The following is a 22,856-nucleotide window of genomic DNA, read 5'->3' on the forward strand; positions in this document are numbered from 1 at the left end:
CCACTGACAGATGAATGGATAAAGAAGATGTGGCACATATATACAATGGAATATTACTCATCCATAAAAAGAAATGAAACTGAGTTATTTGTAGTGAGGTGGATGGACCTGGAGTCTGTCATACAGAGTGAAGTAAGTCAGAAGGAGAAAAACAAATACCATATGCTAACACATATAACTGGAATCTAAGAAAAAAAAATGTCATGAAGAGACTAGGGGTAGGATGGGAATAAAACACAGACCTACTAGAGCATGGACTTGAGGAAATGGGGAGGGGGAAGGGTAAGCTGTGACAAAGTGAGAGAGTGGCATGGACATATACACACTACCAAACGTAGGGTGGATAGTTAGTGGGAAGCAGGCGCATGGCACAGGGAGATCAGCTAGGTGGTTTGTGACCACCTAGAGGGGTGGGATAGGGAGACTCAAGAGGGAAGAGATATGGGAACATATGTATATGTATAACTGATTCATTTGTTGTAAAGCAGAAACTAACACACCATTGTAAAGCAATTATACTCCAATAAAGATGTTAAAAACAAAAGAAAGAGAATAACAAATACAGTATGTTAACATATATATATGGAATCTAAAAAAAAAGGTCATGAAGGACCTAAAGGCAAGACGGGAATAAAGACGCAGACCTACTAGAGGATGGACTTCAGGATACGGGAGGGGGAAGGGTAAGCTGGGACAAAGTGAGAGAGTGGTAGTGTATATACGGACATATATACACTACCAAATGTAAAACAGCTAGCTAGTGGGAAGCAATCGCATAGCACAGGGAGCTCAGCTCGGTGCTTTGTGACCAGCTAGAGGGGTGGGATAGGGAGGGTGGGAGGGAGATGCAAGAGGGAGGAGATATGGGGATACATGTGTATGTATAGCTGATTCACTTTGTTATACAGCAAAAACTAACACACCATTGTAAAGCAATTATACTCCAATAAAGATATTTTAAAAAGTAAAAAAATTAAAGGGCAGAGAACTCTGAAAGGGGTTTCTTCAATAGTCAAGATATTATTACATATTCCTAGGATTGGTTGGGTTAACTTTTATCACATATAAGTTAATATAAAAACATTTCTTAAGATAAAAATAACATCTATACTCTTACCCTTAAAGACCAAATGTTCATGAGGCCACCTAAACCACCAGACACCAGGGCCAACCCATCAGAACTAAAGGCAACGGTCCGGACAGGGGTGATGTGTCCTCGCAATTGATAAACACATTTGGCTCCGACTGATTTCCTATATCCATCCTGCAATTCATTTTTATTTTTAACAAATATTGAAAAATAAAACAATTTATAGATTCAAGATTTACAATTCATTCTTGGAAATTTTATATTTCAGTATAAAATTGGGGAGGAGGGAAGGACAACTCTCTCATAAGGACTAGCCTGACAAGAGTAAATAATAAGATAGCAACCTGGTTCTCCTCTGCTGATGCTGTTTCATCTTTTTTGATACACTTCTAAGCTAGTTCTCTACACTTCAAACTGGAAGAAATAACTACATTTAAGTTCCAATTATCCCTCAGAGATAGGAAAATTCTAACTTCTACTTTTTAATGAGTGTTTTAATTTTTAAATTTCACTTCATGTAATTTTCACTTTTAGCCTGTAAGATTTGTGAATTGCACATGCTGGTGCTATACAAACAAGTTCCTCTTTCTGCTGGCTTATGGGTCTGTCTGTCCCATGGTATCTAATCTCATGTTTGCTCTGCAGGTTTTAGGAATGAGATAGGTAGGTCTGTCCAAAGGGCTACTCTTTAGCACAGAGAGCAAATCAGATTTATCTCTAGTGCTCCTACCTCCGCTTCTGTGATATTTTCCTCCCATTAGTGAGCTATCTACTCCTCCCTCCTCACCCCTTTCTCCCTGCCTTTAAGCTCCCTCTTCCTTTTAGTTATGAGAGAGCAGAATACCAGATATACTCATTTACCCAAAAATGACATAATGTATTTGTATCATGAACAAAAGAGAAAGCAACAGAGGTTGTAAACTGGCAACTCAGGGATGCAATTCAACTAGCCAACCAGGGTTTTAAAGAATTTCAAGTCAGATGCCAATGTTTAATATTGGGAGATTTTACTTAAAACACTGAATTTTTGGTTTCCACCAAAAAAAAATTTGACAATCTGGTGGCAATAGGCTCTCATTTCTGGAGGGTGGCAATCTCCTCTGTGGCAGCTATGCCCTTTATACGAAGCATGTGCACTCCTGTGTGTGTGTGTGTGTGTGTGTGTGTGTGTGTGTGTGTTTTACCTTCTCCACAGCTTTGTGAATGAATTTTCGCTCCTTACCTAGATGGCTGTGAGCATCTACCATAATTTTTTTTTGGCCATGCCACACGTCTTGTGGGATCTTAGTTCCCCGACCAGGGATTGAACCCAGGGCCACAGCAGTGAAAGCACTGAGTCTTAACCACTGGACTGCCAGGGAATTCCCTGTCTACTGTAAATTTTTAACCTCTGTTTAAGGTAAAGGAATGGTTCTTCATAGGTGGAATTCTGGTATCAGGAGGAGATACTTTGAATAGGAGTGCTCCCGTGGTGTTCCTGCTTCACTGTACCAAAAACTTTAACTTAGGACTCACCTATTGGTAGTGTTGATTATATACTATAAACGATCACCACTCCATATTTATTGAACATCTCACCTTAACAAGCAATTATGGTATCTCTGACTTATAAAAAATTAGGCTAATTCAGAGAGCACACAAAGTATGACAATTATTCACATTTCCCTAATGGCTCTTGACACTTGAGATACTGAGTAGGAGTATTACTTGATAACATATACTACCTCTGGTTTCAAATAAAGTCTTGAAAAACACCAGAATATTCACCTGGCAATTTGATTCCTGGTCCCACCATCCTTGTGAACTAGTCACACCGGTCTGCGTGGTATCTTGTGGAATACGCCAAACACATACTAAGCCACTCTGACAGCCACTTAAAAAATTTGATCACATAAAACCAAAACATGTCAATATGCAGAAGTAAAAATATTTTCAAAGAGCAATCAATTAAGACCTGATAGAACTACTACAGTATATTTTAAAAATTTATTTGTAGTAGGTATGCTATAATCTTTCACAAGAAATACAAGTAGGATCTATATTCTAACAATATCACACATGGTTAAGGAGATGGCATATCTTTGGATTACATATCCCAAGCTTCACATTGGAAAACTTTATTCCTCTAAGGTGATCTTATGGTATTACACATTATAAGAACAGTAACTGGCAGTAAACTGTTTAAGATTATTGAGAAGCCACACTTAATGCAAGTAACAGTCTATACTAATATAAAAATTAAGACACACACACACACAAATTTACAACATACCTGGCCATCAGTAAATGCAATTTGGATCCTTTCCCTGGAAGGCTGCACCAAGCAATGCCATTTACAACAGATGGATGGCAGAGTGAATGTAGACAGCGCCAGCATCCTGCAATAGGCCCCCAGAGTTTCACATTTTCTTCTTTGGCACATGTCATAAGAATATGACCTGTTGGGTCCCACTTCATACTAATAAGAGTATCCTTAAAATGGCAGAGGTAGAAAAAAAAATCTTAGTAATGCTTCCTTCACAAATACTTTAAACTTAATAATTTATGACCTATACTTCTATCACTCAATTATTTTGAAATCAACATTTTATGCAAATCAGATACTGGCATATTATTTCCAATCACTAGACCAACTCACCCTTTAATATAGTCTGCACTATATATATCTGCTGCAGTCAAAGCTCAAAAAATGTTAGCTGGATGAATGAATTATGAAATTCTGATTCAGAAGGGATATGTTATCTTTCATCACCATTTTAAAGTTATTTTTATGGACTACTGATCATTAAAATATGAAAAAGAAGAGACTTTTTAAAAAAAGCATCTCTTACACCAAAAATAGCTAATACTATGAGAATCTGGGATATGTCTTGTGTTTATATGGTTGTCATCATTGGGTTCTTCTGACTTCGTTTTTTTTACCCTCCTTCACACCTTCCAGCTCCTGGCTTCATGCATTTATGTTACTTGCCTAGATGGCCCCATAAGCATCTGAATTGGCAACCTCTGTTTAAGGTAAAGGAATCATTCTTCATAGATGGAATTTCTAGCATTAGTGGGAGGTACTCTGACAGGGGGTGTTTCAAGGGTATTCCTATTTCACTGTTTTGGTTTTACCTCTTTCTTAGCTCAGTGGTTTTCTTACATAGACTTTTCCATTTATATACATGGTCCAAAGACTTTGTATAACAAAAGAATATTAAATCATAAGTGACTGATATAAAAAAGTTCTTTGAGAAACTAGTATCAAGCAATACTACAGTATAAAACAAGAAAAAGCAACCAACAGATAAAGATGCTTTACCTTATGTGCATCAATTAGAACAATGCCTCCTTTATCAAGCGGTTCCTTTGTTCCCAATAACAATTTTCCATCAAAATATCCCACTGCAAATGGTCTGTCTTCACTGAACCAAGCAATGCAAGTTACAGACACTAACATGATAAAACAAAATAAAAATTTTAAAAAGAAAATAAGAGAGACTTATTTGTCATTGTCTCCCTTAAAAGACAGAGACTTTGCAACAAATATATACCTCTACAACCACTGCAAGTCAGTTTACAAACATCTCTTTAACACATTTAGACAAAATGTAAGCTTACAGCAGGGATTCCATGTAACCCACTTTAAAAGTATTATTTGTAAGTGACGAGGAGTACCTCATTTTTAATCTTTCATTCTTTTGAAGTGGTTATTGAAAAACAGAGACAAAAACTGAATTCCCTTGCTGATTTTAAGTCATTGTATAAGGTTCTTTCCTTTTGGACCAGAATCTACCATGAAACTGAGAAGTGAAATAATCCACCTCTTAGAAAAAAAAATTTCCTGTCCCTTTTTTTGCTTAATATTGCCTATTCAGTGTGTTTCCATATTCTATCAAACATGCTATATTCTAACAATCTATATTCATACTTGTTTCTTTAAGTATATGTAACACTGGAAGGCTACAAAAGAAGTAAAAAACAGTATCTGTGGGAGTAGAATGGGGACATGGGAGCTGAGCAGATGTGAGAAAGACTTTTTACCGTATGCCTTTTTATTTATTTATTTTTTTGCTACACCACGCGGCACGTGGGATCTTAGTTCCCTGACCAGGGATCAAACCCATGGCCCCTGCAGTGGAAGCGCGGAGTCCTAACCACTGGACCACCAGGGAATTCCCTACTGTATACCCTTTCAAACTTAAAATTTTTTGAACCCTATGATGGTACTATCTATTTTTTAAAAAACTGGGTAAGAAAATGGCAGCCACCAGGAGGGCTCAGGCCAGTGCGTACTCCCCAGAATTGCTGCCGCCCGTGTCTTTGTCCCCACAATGAGCCACAGCCACCCCCCGCCTCTGCAGGAGACCCTACAATACTATCAGACAGGGGCTATGGACCTTGAAGAAAGCAAATGAATACTGACTTATAGTGATGGAGATGACATGTTTCTGGAGGATCCCCAGTATTTGCAGAAGACAGAAACTGAGAGTAATGACATTAGCATTACTCTGTGAATAAAAAGGAGCCGCGGGCTGTCAGGGGAGGACAGGGATTGCTAACTGGGCAGTGCATCCTTCACGCTGAGAGAGAAGAGAAGAGAGGGCGAGCTTTCCTCTCAGACATCTGAGAAGCAAGCGTGCTGCCCTCCAGGCCTCGAAACTGCATGGCTGTGAAACCTCACTGGACAACATGGTTCTGAAGCTCATCAATGAAAAAAATAAATGAACAATTCTCAACAACAACAACAACAAAATAAAAATAAATTTAAAGAACAAAAACCTGTTCTATTCTGTTAAAAGCACACCATATAAGCTGTGGCTGGGATCTTCGAGATATCCTACTCCCCCAAAACATCTAACAAAAGCTATCTAGTAAGATGCCTAGCCATCCAAAGGAAGATAGTGAGAAAATAAGTAAAAGTAGGCTTCCTACTATGGCTTCTTAAATCAGGAACTTCCCTCCCCTTCTCCTCCTTCCCCTATTTCCTTAATTTTACTCATTTGTTAACAATTTCATCTCCATCAATGATTATTATCCTTTTTCCTCTTGGACATTCTTAACTTTCTAGAGAGACCTAGAGCCCACTAGAAGTGTTCAGACACTTGCACGAAGGATAAATGACTAATTTAGATCTTATTTTGGCAGTGATGTGTGGTAGGGGTTGAAAAAGAAATATCTTTCAACTTAGTAACTAACTAAAATGAAATACCAACTGAACAATTTAGAAAACAAAACCAAAAGTAATATTTACTCAGCATGTGCCAAAAAAGTAAATCTATTTGACTGGGGGGAACACTTTCTCAACCAGACACAATTCCAGTCACTTACCATCCTTTCGATAGCAATGCTCCAATTCTCGACGGTGCATGGTGGATACGTCAACAACTTCAATCAGTCCTAGAGATCCATCCATCCGTCCCACCAACAATAATTCTGGAGATTCCCCTGACCAGGCTGAGGATGGACCCTCTTCTGGCCAAGCCAGGGCAGACACCCAGTGAGGCTGAATATCTACTAACCCTTTTCCTCCTAAAGAGGGAGAAAATGTTAACTAGTTGTCACTTAATTCTTAAAAACAATAACAAGAAAAAAAATATGTACTATTTAATTTAATACACTCAAAGCAGTCCCCAATTTCATAATAGCCTACTAATGAATAAGACTGCAAGGCAAGATCCTTCATTTATATACTACATATGATTATCAAATTCATAGCTTTTCTGTAACTATTAATAGGACAAAAATGATAGCTTTATAGGAGAAAGAATAAAGGAAAATAATCAACATACAAATGTCAAACACTTAAGTCCTTTCCTAATAATTACTGAAAACCAAATTAACATACAAAATTTACCTATAGTTAAGGCTAGCTGTTCCTTCAAATTTATGAGATAGAACAGCTATTACCCAAACATGCAAAAGCCAACAAAAATGCTGGTAAGCCCAAGATTACAATAATAATTTTTACTTTCCAGAGAGGTTATTAAAAATCAACAAGTTTGTCCCTGTGAAACAGATAAAATTAATAGAAATATTTCACAGGTGATTCAAAAGAATACATAGCTAAAAATGCAGTGATTGCTACTTCTCCTCAAATCCTACTCTGAATGCTGAGTGGTACATAGAAAGAATTTTTAGTTTACAACTACCAGGTTAATTGAAACTCCTAGAAGGAAGAGTCAGGAAATGAACACTTCCTCTTTAATTTAAACCATACTATGCACAGATTTTCACAATTGATGAATAGATTGTGAGATTCAAGGTGAAGGGAAGCCAATGTTTGGACTTAGAAGGCTAAGAGAAAGGCTTTTATAAAAAAATTAGCTTCAGTAGTTTACTAGTATTTGTGTGACTCTTACCATTAACTTGCCAGATATTCACCATCTTTTCCAAAGCCCCAGCTAAATATTTGCCACTGATACTCCAGGAAACAGGTGAGAAACTTGGATCACTAGGTGATCCCAGGCTTTCCTCAGCATCACCTTCCCTACAACATAACAGATATGTATGGAATTCCAATCCCCATCATCACAAAGTAAACTAAATCCTAAACCTTAAAAGAAGGGTTTTATATAGACTATAGTACATAAAGGCAGATCAAAAGCTTTTACATTTCAAAAGCCTGGCTAGCAGTATTTGACAATCACATAATTGCTAGTGTTTGTCATAATGTGAAAAATGTAGAATTACAAAAGAGTAATACTTAGACAAATCATCATTTAATGTAGTACATAATTTGTCCACAAAAGTATTCTGATTCTATATGGGTTATACATATGGTTATCACTCAGAGCACACTGACTCTTGTTTGCCTAATAGCTAGGGAAGTTTTATAGCTAGCTATAAAAATATAAAAGATGCTACACTGTGCTACAGAAAAAATATCATTACCCTAATTCCTAAATAATCCTTGAAGAACGATGGAAAACTAGCCTACTGTTTTATAGAATTGAACATTTATAATGCTGGCATAGTAGACCTTGATTTAATTTTGAGTAAGTCGACAGATATTGACAGTATTTTTATTTTCTAAATTACTATCTTGCAAATTAAAAAAAAAAACACTGGAGACTGTTCTAAAAGAAAAAATTGTAAAAAAATTTTAGTGACAATTTGAGTACACTAACACAACCTAGAGGAAGCATGTTTAGGATTCTCTTATTTTTAAATGTTACCCAAGAGAGCTAATGTCAGTACTCACAATCTGTTGAACACACAGGTCTGTTGCAGTGAATACTGCTTCTTGGTGACATTCCACACCCGGATGGTGCCATCATTGCCACTTGTAGCCAAGAGTCCTTTTTTATTACACCAAACACAAGTCATTACCTGGAAAAGATAAGAAGTCCAGCAATATTTGAGCAAGTTTTAATTCAAATGAGTCTATAATTTGAAAGAGTTCTATCAAATTAAAAAAAAATTCTACCATGAAATTGTAAAAGAAAAGTATCCATGTTATAAAACAACATGCATGGTCTCATTCTTTTGTAACTGGCTTGTAAATATACACCTATTTGAAGTATAGCTTTAAAGTACTATGCCCAAACTCATTTGAGTTATCTCAGACCTGTTCACAATCTTTACTAACCATGCTTATTTAATTTAAAAACATTTATTTAATTCAATAAAATAGAAATATTCAGCATGCTCTACAAAACTAATTACACAGACTAAGAAACGATTAAATTGGTAAAATAGAGGTCAGTCTTCATTTCCTAAACTGCCCTTGTCACTGCTCAGGAGCCCAGTGGGTTAAATTAAAACAGGGAGACAAATTGCTTCTTTTCTTGCATGTATAAACCCTCATCTTTTGTGAGGCTATGCCTTTGGTTTTCTTCTCATCCCCCATCTGATTTTCCCATTTGTATAATATTATATCACATAGTATACAACATACACATGTAGAGAAAGGAGAGTTGGTAACTACCAGACAAATAACTGATAATTTAGCTTGTGTGTGTGTGTGTGTGTGTGTGTGTGTGTGTGAGTATGTAACAGAGAGAGAGAAAGAGAGAGACACATACACACACCCATGATCTGAACTTTAAGCTCTTGGAGAAGAGGAGAAACTATTTTATCTTTCATAAGGTGATGGACACACTTGGGGGTCAAAATACATACTCTGTTTTGATGAGCCTCCAACTTGATAAAGGAGCATTTTCTGAGATCTCCTCCCATATCAGCAAGTGTTTGTGGAGTAGTTTGGTTGTCGCGGTCATGTGCAGCAAGAGTGCGCACAAGCTGTTGAGCAGCCCATTGCCTATGCTGTGAGGAAAGCCTGGAGGAGAGGCAGCAGGCTGCCAGGGCATTAGCCAGCTCCAGAGGGCCTACAGCAGAAGGATCATAGGAAGGATGGGCATACAATTGGGCAGTTAAACCTGCTTAAACAAAACAATGAAATGATGCCCAGGTGAGAGCTGGTGGTGGTGAACAAACAAAAATGGGTTAAACTATCTTTTAAGAATTAGCACTTTTTCAAGCAATCATTTCACTAAGATATGCATACAAGGTATAAAGCATTTATCTCACATCAAATTCTATATTAAATCTGATTCACTGCAAATGTACATTTATATACACTAATCAATAGTCTTTGCTCTAAGGATACACCGAATGAGAACGCAGCAGAAATCATTTTAAGGCCAGGGCAGAGGGAGCATGCCCTGAAGAATAAGAGTTTGGCTTTTGCTCCTCAAAAGTGATCTTAGGGGCTTCCCTGGTGGCGCAGTGGTTAAGAATCTGCCTGCCAATGCAGGGGACATTGGTTCGAGCCCTGGTCCAGGAAGATCCCACATGCCATGGAGCAACTAAGTCCGTGCGCCATAACTACTGAGCTAGCGCTCTAGAGCCCGTGAGCCACAACTACCGAGCCCGTGAGCCACAACTACTGAAGGCCGTGCACCTAGAGTCCGTACTCCACAAGAGAAGCCACCGCAATGAGAAGCCCGTGCACCGCAACGAAGAGTAGCCCCCACGTGCAGCAACTAGAGAAAGTCTGCAAAGCAACGAAGACCCGGTCCAGCCAAAAATAAATAAATGAAAAATAAATAAATTTTTTTGAAAAAGTGATCTTAATAGCCAGTCAAGGGAATGCATTGATAGATCCAAAAGCCCATCTCTCTTGGCCGAATGGTCCTGATGAAGAGAAGGGTAAATACTATGTTTAAGTAGTCCCTTCCAATTGTATCATCTTAAGACAAAGAAAAAAAAAAGCACTACTTTATACAAATTATATTCAGGAAGCCTACCAGGATTATTATCTATGGTGACCCAAACCATAATCTAATAAAATAATCTAATCAAACCAAGACTAATCTGCTACATTTTCTAATATTTGTTTCCAGGCACAATGAAAAAGTATCCATGCACTTTTCTTATGATCTAACTTAATAAGTATACATGATGTTATGTAATTCATCACATACAACAATGCAAAAATATATTTTTAAAAACATATCAAATTAATTAGAAGACTGTATATTTAAATTGTATGAAACTTACCTTTCTTTTCAACTTCTGACTTATCATAATTAGGTCTCAGTTTGGCCCCTTTGTCTGCTAGTAATGCCACAAGGGCCTGAGTTACAACAAAATTTGGGGAGGTTACAAGCTTATTCTCTTCGGCAATTCCTCGGAGAAAGCTAGGTAGAAACTTTCGCTGAATTGGATCATCGACCGTGGTTAGATTTACCCCTGTTGCAGCAGAAATCAAGTTCTGAAGAGGCAATCAGAACAAACAGGTTTAATTTTTACATATAATTTTGGAACAAAAAGAAGATTTTATCTCAAAAGGTTCTTTAAGAATTGGCTGGGAATAAGCAATGCAATAAGAAAAGCACTGAAAACTATCCTACCTGTGTACACAACTGTACCAGGAGTTTTGCAGCACTAGGAGTGTTTGATGCTAGACATCCCACTGCTGTGCTCAGATAGGCCAGGCAAGAAATGGGCTTGTTGGCCTTGCTGTGCCCACCTCGTGAGCGTTCTGAAGTGCTTGCCATGGCGGAAGGGCTGGTGGAGAGGCCAGCTCTCCCTGCTGCAGCCAAGCACATTAATCGAACCAACGTTCGGATATCTGTAAGCCCCAGAGATTCAAGACCAGCAGCCAGGCTACAACTGGAACCACTGCCAGGAAAGGAAAACACTTTAGATGCATAAAGAAAATAAATTTAAGGGACCATCTGGAGCCCCACATATCATCCACAGCACCAACAACCAAAATAAAAGGCAAGCTGCACTATCACTAGTCATACGTGTCCTTAGAGATGTCCAAAAATATTATGTAAGCTGGAAACTGCTTTGAAACTTTTTTATTTTAATAAATATTGACAGGGCTTCCCTGGTGGCGCAGTGGTTGCGCGTCCGCCTGCCGATGCAGGGGAACCGGGTTCGCGCCCCGGTCTGGGAGGATCCCACATGCCGCGGAGCGGCTGGGCCCGTGATCCATGGCCGCTGAGCCTGCGCGTCCGGAGCCTGTGCTCCGCAACGGGAGAGGCCACAACAGAGGGAGGCCCGCATACCACAAAAAAAAAAAAATAAAATAAAAATCAATAAATATTGACATACTTAAGTATACCTGAATTACCAAAGTATAATTTACAGAAATGTTCACAAATCATGAATTTTCACAAACTGAACAAACCTATGTAACCACCTTCCAGATAAAGAAACAGAACATTACCAATACCCCAGAAGACTGCTTGGGCCCTTCTCAGTCTCTAGGCCCTCAAAAGTAACCACTATTCCAACTTTTTAAGGCCATAAACCAGTTTTGCCTGTTTCTGAACTTCATATAAATAGAATAATAAAGTATGTATTCTCTTCTGTCTGGCTGCTTTTACTCAGCATTATGCTTGTAAGATTCATCCATGTTGTTGCATCACAGCAGCAGTTATTCATTTTCACTGACACAGAGGCATACTGTGGAGATGTTTGGGTTCAGTTCCAGACCATCACAATAAAATGAATATTGTAATAAAGAAAGTCACACAAATATTTTTGGTTTCCCAGTGCATATAAAAGTCATGTTTACACTACACTGTAGTCTGTTAAGTGTGCAACAGCATTAAGCCTAAAAGAACAATGTACAGGGACTTCCCTGGTGGTGCAGTGGTTAAGAATCCACCTGCCAATGCAGGGGACACGGATTTGAGCCCTGGTCCGTGAAGATCCCACAAGCCATGGAGCAACTAAGCCCCTGCGCCACAACTACTGAGCTTGAGTTCTAGAGCCCACGAGCCACAACTACTGAGCCCGCGTGCCACAACTACTGAAGCTCCCAAGCCTATAGTCCGTGCTCCCCAAGCCTATAGTCCGTGGCTCCCAAGCCACCACAAGGAGAAGCTCGCACACCACAACGAAGAGTAGCCCCCGCTCGTCGCAATTAGAGAAAGCTCGCACGCAGCCAACGAAGACCCAATGAAGCCAAAAATAAAAAAGTTAATTAACTTATTTTTTAAAAAAGAACAATGTACATACCTTAATTTTAAAATAATGTTAACCATCATCTGAGCCCTCAGAAATCTTTTTGTAATAGTAACATCAAAGATCACTGATCACAGATCACCATGACAAATATAATAATAATGGAAAAGCTTGAAATATTGCAAGAATTACTAAAATGTGACACAGAGACATGAAGTGAGCAAATGTTGTTGGAAAAATGGTGCCAATAGACTTGCTCAACACAGGGTTGCCACAAATCTTCAATTCGTAAAAAAAAAAAATGTAATATCTGCGAAGCACGATAAAGTGAAGCACAATAAAAAAAGATATGCCCGTATAAATGAAATTAAGCGTAAGTCATTTATCTATACAGATGAGAGCATGGGGCTATTATGAATAGCACTGCTATAAATGTTCTTGCTTATGTCTTTGGGTGCACATATGTAAGCATTTCTGTTGGATATATACCCAGAAGTGTTTTTCTGGGTCATAGAGTATGCTAATATTAACCTTTAGTTGGTACTATCAAACAGTCTTCCAAAGTAACTGTCCCAGTTTATTTTCACACCAACAGTGTATGAGAGTTCTAGGTGTTCCACACCGTCATGATCACCTTTCCCCCTCCCAGTCTTTTAAATTTTAGCCATTCTGATGGGTGTGTAGTAGTATCTCATGGGGTTTTCATTTTCATTTCTCTGAAGACTAATGTGACTGAACATCTCATTGTTCATGTTTATTGGCCATTTTGAGAGCCTCTTTTGTTATTATGTCCATTTTTCTTTTGGGTTGTCTGTCTTTCTCTTACTGGTTTATAAGAATTCTTTACATATTTTATTGGTTATACGCATTGCTAAGATCATCTCCCATTCAGTAGTTTTTTTTTCCTTTAATTTTTTTGCCTTTTTACTTCCTGAATGACTTGCTAAACAGAAGTTCTTTTTTAATGTAGTCCAATTTATCAATTGTTTTCCTTAAAGTGACTGTCTTTTGTGACTTGCTTAAGAAATCTCTGGTTGTTCCAAGATCTAGAATAAAATCTTCCTCTGTTATCTTATAGAAACTTCATTGATTTACATTTCACATTTAGACCTAAGAGCCACTTGGAAATACTTGCTTTATATAGTTTGAGGTTGGGGCCAAGACTCATTTTTTTTCCTTAAGTGAATAAACCATCTGACCTAGCCCAAGTTACGGAAAAGACCATCCTTTCCTCATTGCTCTGTAATGTAAGCACTGTCATAAATCAAATGTTTATCTACACGTGTGAGTCCGTTTCTGAACTTCATTTTCCACAGTCCGAACTGTCTAGTCTTGAGCCAACCCCATACAGTCTCATCTAAGTATTTTTTTAAATATCCATTTTAAAAAAAATTTATTTATTTTTGGCTGTGTTGGGTCTTCGTTGTGGTGCTCAGGGTTTCTCTAGTTGCGGCGAGCGGGGTCTACTCTTCGTTGTGGTGCACGGGCTTCTCATTTGTGGTGGCTTCTCATGCTGCAGAGCATGGGCTCTAGGTGCACGGGCTTCAGGAGTTGCAGCATGCAGGCTCAGTAGTTGTGGCTCACGGGCTCTAGAGCACAGGCTCAGTAGTTATGGTGCACGGGCTTAGTTGCTCCACAGCATGTGGGATCTTCCTGGACCAGGGCTTGAACCCGTGTCCCCTGCATTGGCAGGCAGATTCTTAACCACTACGCCACCAGGGAAGTCCTCATCTAAACTTTGAGTTCTTCTTTCAAGGTCCTTCTGTCTTCATGATTTACTGTTAAATACCCCTACCTAACCATTTCCTAAATGGATGTCTTTTAGGTATTCTTGGCTCTCTTCCCTTTTTTAACATTATGCTCCATGGTATGAGCATAGCAAGAGTCTCCACGATGGAATATACAGGCTGACTTAGCTACACAGTTGGTAAACTCTGCAGAAAAACGCACTCGACCTTTTATTTTTACCCTACACCAAATGGATCAACAGCCTTGGTTTCCCGTTTCAGATAATAAAATTTTCAGTTTACTCAGTTACTATAATGGCAATATTTTCTACCTAAAAAGAGCTAAGCATTAAATGAATGACTGACTGACTGAATGAATGAATAATAATGATGACTATGTCTAACTTCTTTCAGTCAACAGTAGCTATTCAAGTTTCTAAAACTTCTATCCTCCCAAACAATACCAGACTCCTGTCTAATACATACTAGAAGCTAACTTAACATCTTTTGACACAAAATAACACTTACCTGACTGAGAGAAGAGACAGAGCTCTCATGACCATGGTTCTGGCCAGAAGAACCTGAGCAGCAGCAGTCACTCTCCTTAAAGCCACCACCCGGTCATGAGGATTTGCTAAGGCAGCTGCCTGTTCACCTAATGTTATTCTCCCGGAGGAACTCTTTTCTACAGAGCCATGGCAACCTGAAAAAAATAACATTTTGCTTAGTTTATAAGAAGGTAAGAAAAAAAATAGCCAGACTACTGAAAAAATTTTCCATTCTACCTAGGTTCTAGGCTACCAGGAAATAAAGCAAATCAATGTGTTTTGCTCATCTGGAACTTTGTTATACAGAAAATTGCTTGGGAGAAATGGACATTTCTAAGTCAATAATCTATTATAGGAAAAATAAGATTCTTAAATTTTTTTGGTTTTATTTATTTTTGCTCATGTATCACTTCTACTGATATTAACAAATATAGGAAAGATATAGTTTTTAAAATATGCTTGGAGTATACATAAAGGGCTGAGTCACCAGTACTGCCCCAATTCTTTATTTAGTATTCCATACAGCAAAAAGTTACCATACGCTCGCACCGAAATTAAAAAATACTGCAATAGTTTTTATTCATTTCCAGGTTTCTCTTAACACAAAGTTTAAAACAAACAAAAAAAACCCCCTACATTTTATAAAATTTTCTTTTTATCACTTCAATATTTTATAAAAAGAAAATATCAAAAACTTAATATTATACTATACCTTCAAAACATTAGAATAACTGGCTAAAGATACTTGATGGAACAGGAAATGTTGAACCCTTATTATTATTAACCTTTACCTTATTATTATTATTTACCTTTCTAAGAAGCAAATTAATATAGACTCTATAAAATCCATGCCAATCAGCATTTCAAGTTTACCTATTTGCATCAGAGTCTCTTCCATACTGTTGGTCGCTGTTACCATTGCTACTGATGCTCCCAATGGATCACTGTCAGGGAACTGAACTGGTTCTGGTACAATGCGGCGGTCATTTAAACCAAGTGGTCCAGCGAGTAATTCAAACTCTTCTTCACCCGTTAGCTTTTCCTCTTCATCAATATCCAACATGTCCCAGTCTTCTGGAATTTAAATAAAGAAGTGTATGGTATGTGAATATAAACATGAAATAACTCTGCTGGCAATGGTTATTGTGAGATACGTCTAAAACGCAGATGGACTGAAAGCCGAGCGCCTACAAAATGAACTACGGCACCATCTCCTGGTGACCCAACCAAACTGCACTCCTGAGTTATAGTGAGACTAAGGGAAAGCGAGGCAGAGCAGTCAAATCCATTTAAACCAAAAGCACATGTTACAGTTGGTAATGGAGGTTTCAACTAATAAAAAATATTGTTATGGGGCCAACAAAAAGTTTTTGACCCTGTCCATAATCATTAGGAAATGAGTTACTTCAAATAAATGAATGCTCCAGATAAATAGATGCTCACTTCAATTTTTTATCTTTTACTTTCCTCAATTAGGATGGAAATTCAAAAGGTACTACATACTTTCCCTACTTTGAAAAAATATGTATGCCACCAGAAATTAACATTCTGTGGCAAAGCTAGTATTAGGACCCAAGTCTTTTTCCTTTGACTTTTAAAACTAGGGCTATTGCTACCAAACTATCTTGAACTTTTGGGGGGAAGTTTAAGTTAACATGTACGTAAATACAAACAAACACATGAAGGTAAGTTTTAGTAACAGATGTTAAGCAGAAGGTACATACAAAAATACATGTGAAATAAAGAAGCTCTCAAAACAACTACCTTCATACACACTGTCCTGCTTGCCAATTAGATCTGGAGCTTGTCCCTTGTACCTGCACCAAACACGAAGAACATTGTGTTTTTATATAAAACAGTTAGTGCCCCAAAGTGCAAATTATGTCATTAGGACATTTTTAAAAGTCATTAATAAAGCAACACAAAATAAAAAAGTGTGTTTCATGTTATGGGCTAATGTAATAAAAACGATTGGTATGTAAGTGTTTACAAAAATCAATGACTATTTTACCAAAATACTGGGGAGGTTTCTAGGTTACCTACATAAGTCTTTTAATCAAAACCTATTCCAGAACTCCTTAAAGACTTTAATAGTTGACAATAAGGGCAAAAACCCCACTCAACAGCAAATAGTTGCTATTCAAGGGTATAAAGAAATAATATTTTCATGGAAGCTCATTTAATCTAAACAGTCTATATTTTTCATCAAGAAAAAAGACCTTAAGATGTCAAAAATATGGTGAGAAACACCAAAGAAAAAAATTGAACATAAGCCTCCTGAAGGTTAAAGCAAGGGTCCCACTCACAACTTGACAACAAATTAAAGGTTAACACAGTCAAACTCCAGTGAAGGACCTGAGGCCATACCACTGTTCCCAGACTACAGGCTCCCACCTCTGGCAGGAACTTGAATTCTTCCACCTCCCTCATCCTTGTCCCCAATTCAGCAATCATAGGACTTTATAAAGGAAAGGTTAAAGGTTACTCCTCACATAAAAAAAACTACAATTCCCATGTCTTAATGAGAGATAATTTATATACTTCAATCAGAGAGTATGGATATCTATCCAATTTCAAGGTACCTTTCAGAACTTGTTGCCTTGGATTTGGTCTTCAGGGCTAAGTACTTTTCCCTGCAGCTGCCACATAGCAGGTAGTATGGATTTCCACTCCCACATTCACCACCGAACCAGCCATCCACATAGGAGCCGTTGCTGCGATAGCCCTGGCGGTTTGCACTGCGCCCACAGCCTGGGTGATTTCTCTTCATGTGCTGATTGAAGCTGACAACACTGCACTCACACAGTTCACATACCACCACTTCTTCCCTGTCTTCAGACTCACAAACATGCTGCACAAAATAATTTCATATCAAATTATTAGTCGTTAACATAAAATTAAGAAGAGGTAAACAGATCATTCATTATATTAAATTAACAACTTTGTTTATATATGCTGGAATATTTGCAAGATGTTCATCAAGGCTATATAACAAAGTTCTTTCAAATCAAAATCCAGATCACACAGTCTGAAGGTGTTCTTTGCCCCTTCCCTCACACTAATAAGTGACAATAAAAGTAACTGACTATCCTGAGAAAAAAGTTATTAATAAAAATGACTATCTGCCCCATCACAAATGATTTAAAATCCCTCCAATAAAAACTACTTTCATCTGATCATAACATGCATATCTATTTTCTGAATTTCTAAGAAGTCATTTGGATTCATTTATCTTATTAACATAATATGGTATATGCTCTTTCCCACAGAACTTATACCTGTGACCTTCTCAGTTTCCCTGCTACAAAAAGTGTAATGCTAAACAATGTAAACATACAAACCCATCATGTACCCTGCCCTTGGATGGAGGCATTTACAAGATCTAGGTGGCTCTGGTTCCTAGAATGAGGCATTACAGTGATTAAATAGAACCTATAAAGAAGAAGAGCATGCATTCAGATAGCAAGGTAAGCACAGTAGCCATGTTAAACACCCAGCAGAGCTGACTGGGACCTGATGCCTATTTTGTAATCTATCTTTGGTATCAGAAATCAAATTATCACAGCACGGCTCTATTCATCTAGTCTGGGGAGAGAAGCAATAAAATCGCACAGAGAAAGCAACAAGAGAGACTTTTTCTTACTAGTTTGTAGGTATCAAAGTAACCTCAAGTGTTAAAGTCCCAAACTTTAGGATGAGATGTGAGACTTTTCAGAGTGTTACAACTCTAGGAAATGCTGTTATTAGTAAGCTGTATGAACAGGAGGGCAGGAAAATAAGTCAGAGCAGCCCCCGCTGCAGTCACACACACCCAGGTAGGCCAATCCAGTACCTCTGGGATCCACATTCCCAGAATATCGTTGTCACTGGTCAGGTCTTGTCCAAACATAGCTTCCATTGCTTCATCATCAAGATCAATTTCCAATTCCTCATCTAAATTAAAGTCATACAATGCCCCTGGGTCTTGCTGCAAAGATATTCCTTCTCTCCGACTTTGATTCCTATGGGCCTGCACAGAGCGGTATAACCCCGCTCAGAACAAAACAAGAAAGGCATTTTATTTGCATGTATAAAATAATTCTGAATATTTTGCCAGTTCTTAACTGCCATACAATGCAGGTGAGAGCCTACCTCAGCTGACTTATTGCATTCCAAACCATAAACATAAAACTTTACCTAACATATGTCTTTCCTCTTCCGTGAAATGGGGATAATAGTATTCATACCTTGCAGAGCTGACAGGTTTAAATAAGATAATCTATGTAAAATATTTCATAATGTTTGTTATATAGAAGAACACTCAATAAATATGGACTGTTATTATCCTTTTAGTTTTTTTTTTTGTCAGTCGCTTTCATTATATATTAAATACACATCCTATATGTTCTAGGACAGTCTCAATTTTTCTGTTTCCATAAATTACTAAATCATTATTTACGTTTTAATAGTTCAAAGATTAAACTCTGTTTTGACAAATGACATATTCTAGGTTTTAGTTTGGAAAATATATTCCCTATAATTTAAATTTCACATGCCCAGAACATAATCTTAAAAATATTTACTAAGGTAATGAAAAAATATATTTTTGCTTATCTGGGCCTTACCTAGTAGTGAAGCCCTAAAATTCACAAAGTACATCAGAAAAGCCAGTGCCTACTTTGGCACAGTGCTCTTTCTAGCTCCTTCTCACCAGTGATGTCTTAAACATGCATCTTCACTTCTTAAATTATAAGTATTTTGAGGGCAGAGAGAGCATTTATGAAATTTCTCAATATTTACAAGTGACCAGTATAGCCTTCTGCACCCAGAGGGAACTTAAAAATAAATCTATGAATGTATGCTGTGATTTAAATTATGTAAAATTATATAAATGCATAGAAAGTTATATGCAAATAGTCGCTCTTTTAATGTGGAGGTACTGAATACTTAGTATCATTAGTTTACATCTTCTTTAATGTTGCTTTTACATTTACTTTAAAATATAAACAAACTATATAATACTTTCACCAAGAGAAGGATGTGAAACATATACTTACCTGCTCTTGCTAGCAATGTTCGAGCAGCTAAATCAAACTTGTGCCTTCTTGTAACTGCTGAGCGACCCCTAGCGGGTGGTCCACTTCCAGAAGCTGCATTCTCTACATGATCCAGATTATCAGGGCTAAAAGAGCAAGTTTGAAAGCAACACACATTTTAAAAAATCATCACGAACAGAAAGCACAGGTGCAAGCTTGCTTGTAGTACTTTTTCCTCCAAATATTAGCGAGAACAAAATATGTTTTGAAACATATCTTTTGTGTCTGGCTTATAAATATGTCATATTGCCCTGAGCAATAATTTTATCTGGTTTTGAAATATACCAACAATGAAATTATGCTTAATGCAAGTTTAAATTCAAACAAGGTCAATGGCCTTAACTAAATCCTAAGTGATTAAATACTTAAAAATTGAAACAATTGGGAATCCTTGCCTTGGAAAAACATGTATTTCAAAATAAGTTACGAAAATATTCACTGAGCTTGTCAGAAAAAGTCTGCATATTAATATAAGACACAAGCCCCCCATATAACTTCATGAGCTAAAATGAAACGAAGATTTAAAGTCATAAGAAGTGCTGAAGGGGGAGGATTTTAGAAAGAATTATAGAATATTTTATTACATTTCTTTTTAGGCTAGGCATTATCAGAGGATTCATTTCACAACTTTAAAAAGGGGTGTATTGTACTGGATATTAAAAACTAAAGAAGAAATGAAAACATAAACCCATATTAAGAGACAGAAAAGATAAGTCTATTTCTATTGAATGCATTACTTTAAGTCAATTTATATTAAAATGAACATTCTAGTTTATATCTCTTATATAAGATAAAATTATTTTATCAACATGTTTACTTTATTTCAGAATAAACTTATTTTAATTTTTAGTTTCTTCTTTTCAGCAATTTTATATTAAAATTATTTCCTTATTTTCACAAAAACACCATTCAAGTCAAAACCTGTTATGTCATTCTGTTAAGGGTGCTTCACAGAAACATAAGCTTGTAACTGAAATGTCCACCTTTTCATCTCTCTCTAGTTATCAACCTTATATACCATTAGAAGCATCTATGAAGGGACATAATGCAGTTCTTGGGGTACCATTTATAACACATGGAACAGAAATACGGAAATTGGAATTTCACCTTTCACTAAAGCCTTCCTCCATTTCAGCAGCATCAGCTGATGGTATGTCTCCAGGTGACTGCAAATAGCAGGGATCATTTGACTTCCCACCACTGCCTACAACTGCGGCTCCGTGCCTTGAGTCGGCTGTGCTGCCTGACTGGGGCTCCTCCTCATCCTCATGCCCAGGGTGCTCTATCATCCACATGGCAAGGACAGTGATGTTCTGGGCATCAGCCTCTCCTCGAGCACCTGAACAGGGGGGAAAAAAGGTCTAATACTGACTTTGGGCAAAATAATTAGTTATTCATGCTATCAGTTTAAGACTGTCTGCTATGTTGCCACTGCAATTGAATCTTGTGTTAAAAATCTTACCAATCTTTATGGCCTCTTAAAAAACATACTGCCTTTTATAAAGATGGTGCTTCTCATAACTGCATATAATGATACATAAAAAGTTATAGTAAGAAAAAGAAATAAAAGGAATACAAATTGGGAAAGAAGAAGTAAAACTGTCACTGTTTGCAGATGACATGATACCATACATAGAAAATCCTAAAGATGCCACCAGAAAACTACTAGAACTAATCAATGAATTTGGTAAGTTTGCAGGATACAAAATTAATACACAAACAGATGGAGAGATATACCATGCTCCTGGATTGGAAGAATCAATTTGTGAAAATGACTATTCTACCCAAAGCAATCTACAGGTTCAATGCAATCCCTATCAAATTACCAATGGCATTTTTCACAGAACTAGAACAAAAAATTTCACAATTTGTATGGAAACACAAAAGACCCCAAACAGTCAAAGCAATCTTGAGAAAGAAAACAGAGCTGGAGGAATCAGGCTCCCCAACTACAAAGCTACAGTAATCAAGACAGCAAGGTACTGGCACAAAAACAGAAATATAGATCAACAGTACAGGATAGAAAGCCCAGAGATAAACCCATGCACCTGTGGTCACCTAATCTATGATAAAGGAGGCAAGAATAAACAATGGAGAAAAGACAGCCTCTTCAGTAAATGGTGCTGGGGAAAACTAGACAACTACCTGTAAAAGAATGAAATTAGAACACTCCCTAACACCACACACAAAAAATAAACTCAAAATGGATTAAAGACCTAAATGTAGGACTGGACACGATAAAACTCTTAAGAGGAAAACATAGGAAAAACACTCTTTGACATAAATCACATCAAGATCTTTTATGACCCACCTCCTAGAGTAATGAAAATGAAAACAAAAATAAGCAAATGGGACCTAATGAACCTTAAAAGCTTTTGCACAGCAAAGGAAACCATAAACAAGATGAAAAGACAACCCACACATTGGGAGAAAATATTTGCAAATAAAGCAACTGACAAAGGATTAATCTCCAAAGTATACAAACAGCTCCTGCAGCTCAGGATCAAAAAAACAAACAACCCAATCAAAAAGTGGGCGGGGGCTTCCCTGGTGGCGCAGTGGTTGAGAGTCCGCCTGCCGATGCAGGGAACACGGGTTTGTGCCCCGGTCCAGGAAGATCTCACATGCTGTGGAGCGGCTAGGCCCGTGAACCATGGCCACTGAGCCTGTGCATCCGGAGCCTCTGCTCTGCAACGGGAGAGACCACAACAGCGAGAGGCCCACGTACAGCAAAAAAAAAAAAAAAAGTGGGCGCAAGACCTAAGTAGACATTTCACCAAAGAAGACATACAGATGGCCAAGAGGCACATGAAAAGATGCTCAACATCACTAATCATTAGAGAAATGCAAATCAAAACTACAGTGAGGTATCACCTCACACCAGTCAGAATGGCCATCATAAAAAGTCTACAAACAATAAATGCTGGAGAGGGTGTGGAGAAAAGGGAACCCTCCTACACTGCTGGTGGGAATGTAAATTGATACAGCCACTATGGAGAACAGTATG

At 37.6% G+C, this 22,856-nt stretch overlaps 1 protein-coding gene across 1 annotated transcript in view; it reads right to left on the reverse strand.

Moving 5' to 3' along the window:
* The window catches only part of HERC1 (HECT and RLD domain containing E3 ubiquitin protein ligase family member 1), a 212,402-nt gene that overhangs the window by 41,136 nt on the left and 148,410 nt on the right, over nucleotides 1–22,856 (reverse strand). The window contains exons 42-58 of the mRNA XM_028494914.2: nucleotides 20,957–21,188; nucleotides 19,811–19,935; nucleotides 18,586–18,806; nucleotides 17,357–17,625; nucleotides 16,539–16,591; nucleotides 15,648–15,848; nucleotides 14,755–14,929; nucleotides 10,930–11,200; nucleotides 10,577–10,790; nucleotides 9,197–9,402; nucleotides 8,277–8,404; nucleotides 7,435–7,562; nucleotides 6,404–6,604; nucleotides 4,395–4,525; nucleotides 3,363–3,562; nucleotides 2,858–2,963; nucleotides 1,118–1,264 (exon numbers count right to left, since the gene is read on the reverse strand). Of these exons, the coding sequence (XP_028350715.1) occupies nucleotides 1,118–1,264; nucleotides 2,858–2,963; nucleotides 3,363–3,562; nucleotides 4,395–4,525; nucleotides 6,404–6,604; nucleotides 7,435–7,562; nucleotides 8,277–8,404; nucleotides 9,197–9,402; nucleotides 10,577–10,790; nucleotides 10,930–11,200; nucleotides 14,755–14,929; nucleotides 15,648–15,848; nucleotides 16,539–16,591; nucleotides 17,357–17,625; nucleotides 18,586–18,806; nucleotides 19,811–19,935; nucleotides 20,957–21,188 (3,008 nt within the window). The remainder of the gene's footprint in view (nucleotides 1–1,117; nucleotides 1,265–2,857; nucleotides 2,964–3,362; nucleotides 3,563–4,394; nucleotides 4,526–6,403; nucleotides 6,605–7,434; nucleotides 7,563–8,276; nucleotides 8,405–9,196; nucleotides 9,403–10,576; nucleotides 10,791–10,929; nucleotides 11,201–14,754; nucleotides 14,930–15,647; nucleotides 15,849–16,538; nucleotides 16,592–17,356; nucleotides 17,626–18,585; nucleotides 18,807–19,810; nucleotides 19,936–20,956; nucleotides 21,189–22,856) is intronic.

This window comes from Physeter macrocephalus, chromosome 11 (genome assembly GCF_002837175.3).
Source record: "Physeter macrocephalus isolate SW-GA chromosome 11, ASM283717v5, whole genome shotgun sequence".
NCBI classification, from domain to species: domain Eukaryota; kingdom Metazoa; phylum Chordata; class Mammalia; order Artiodactyla; family Physeteridae; genus Physeter; species Physeter macrocephalus.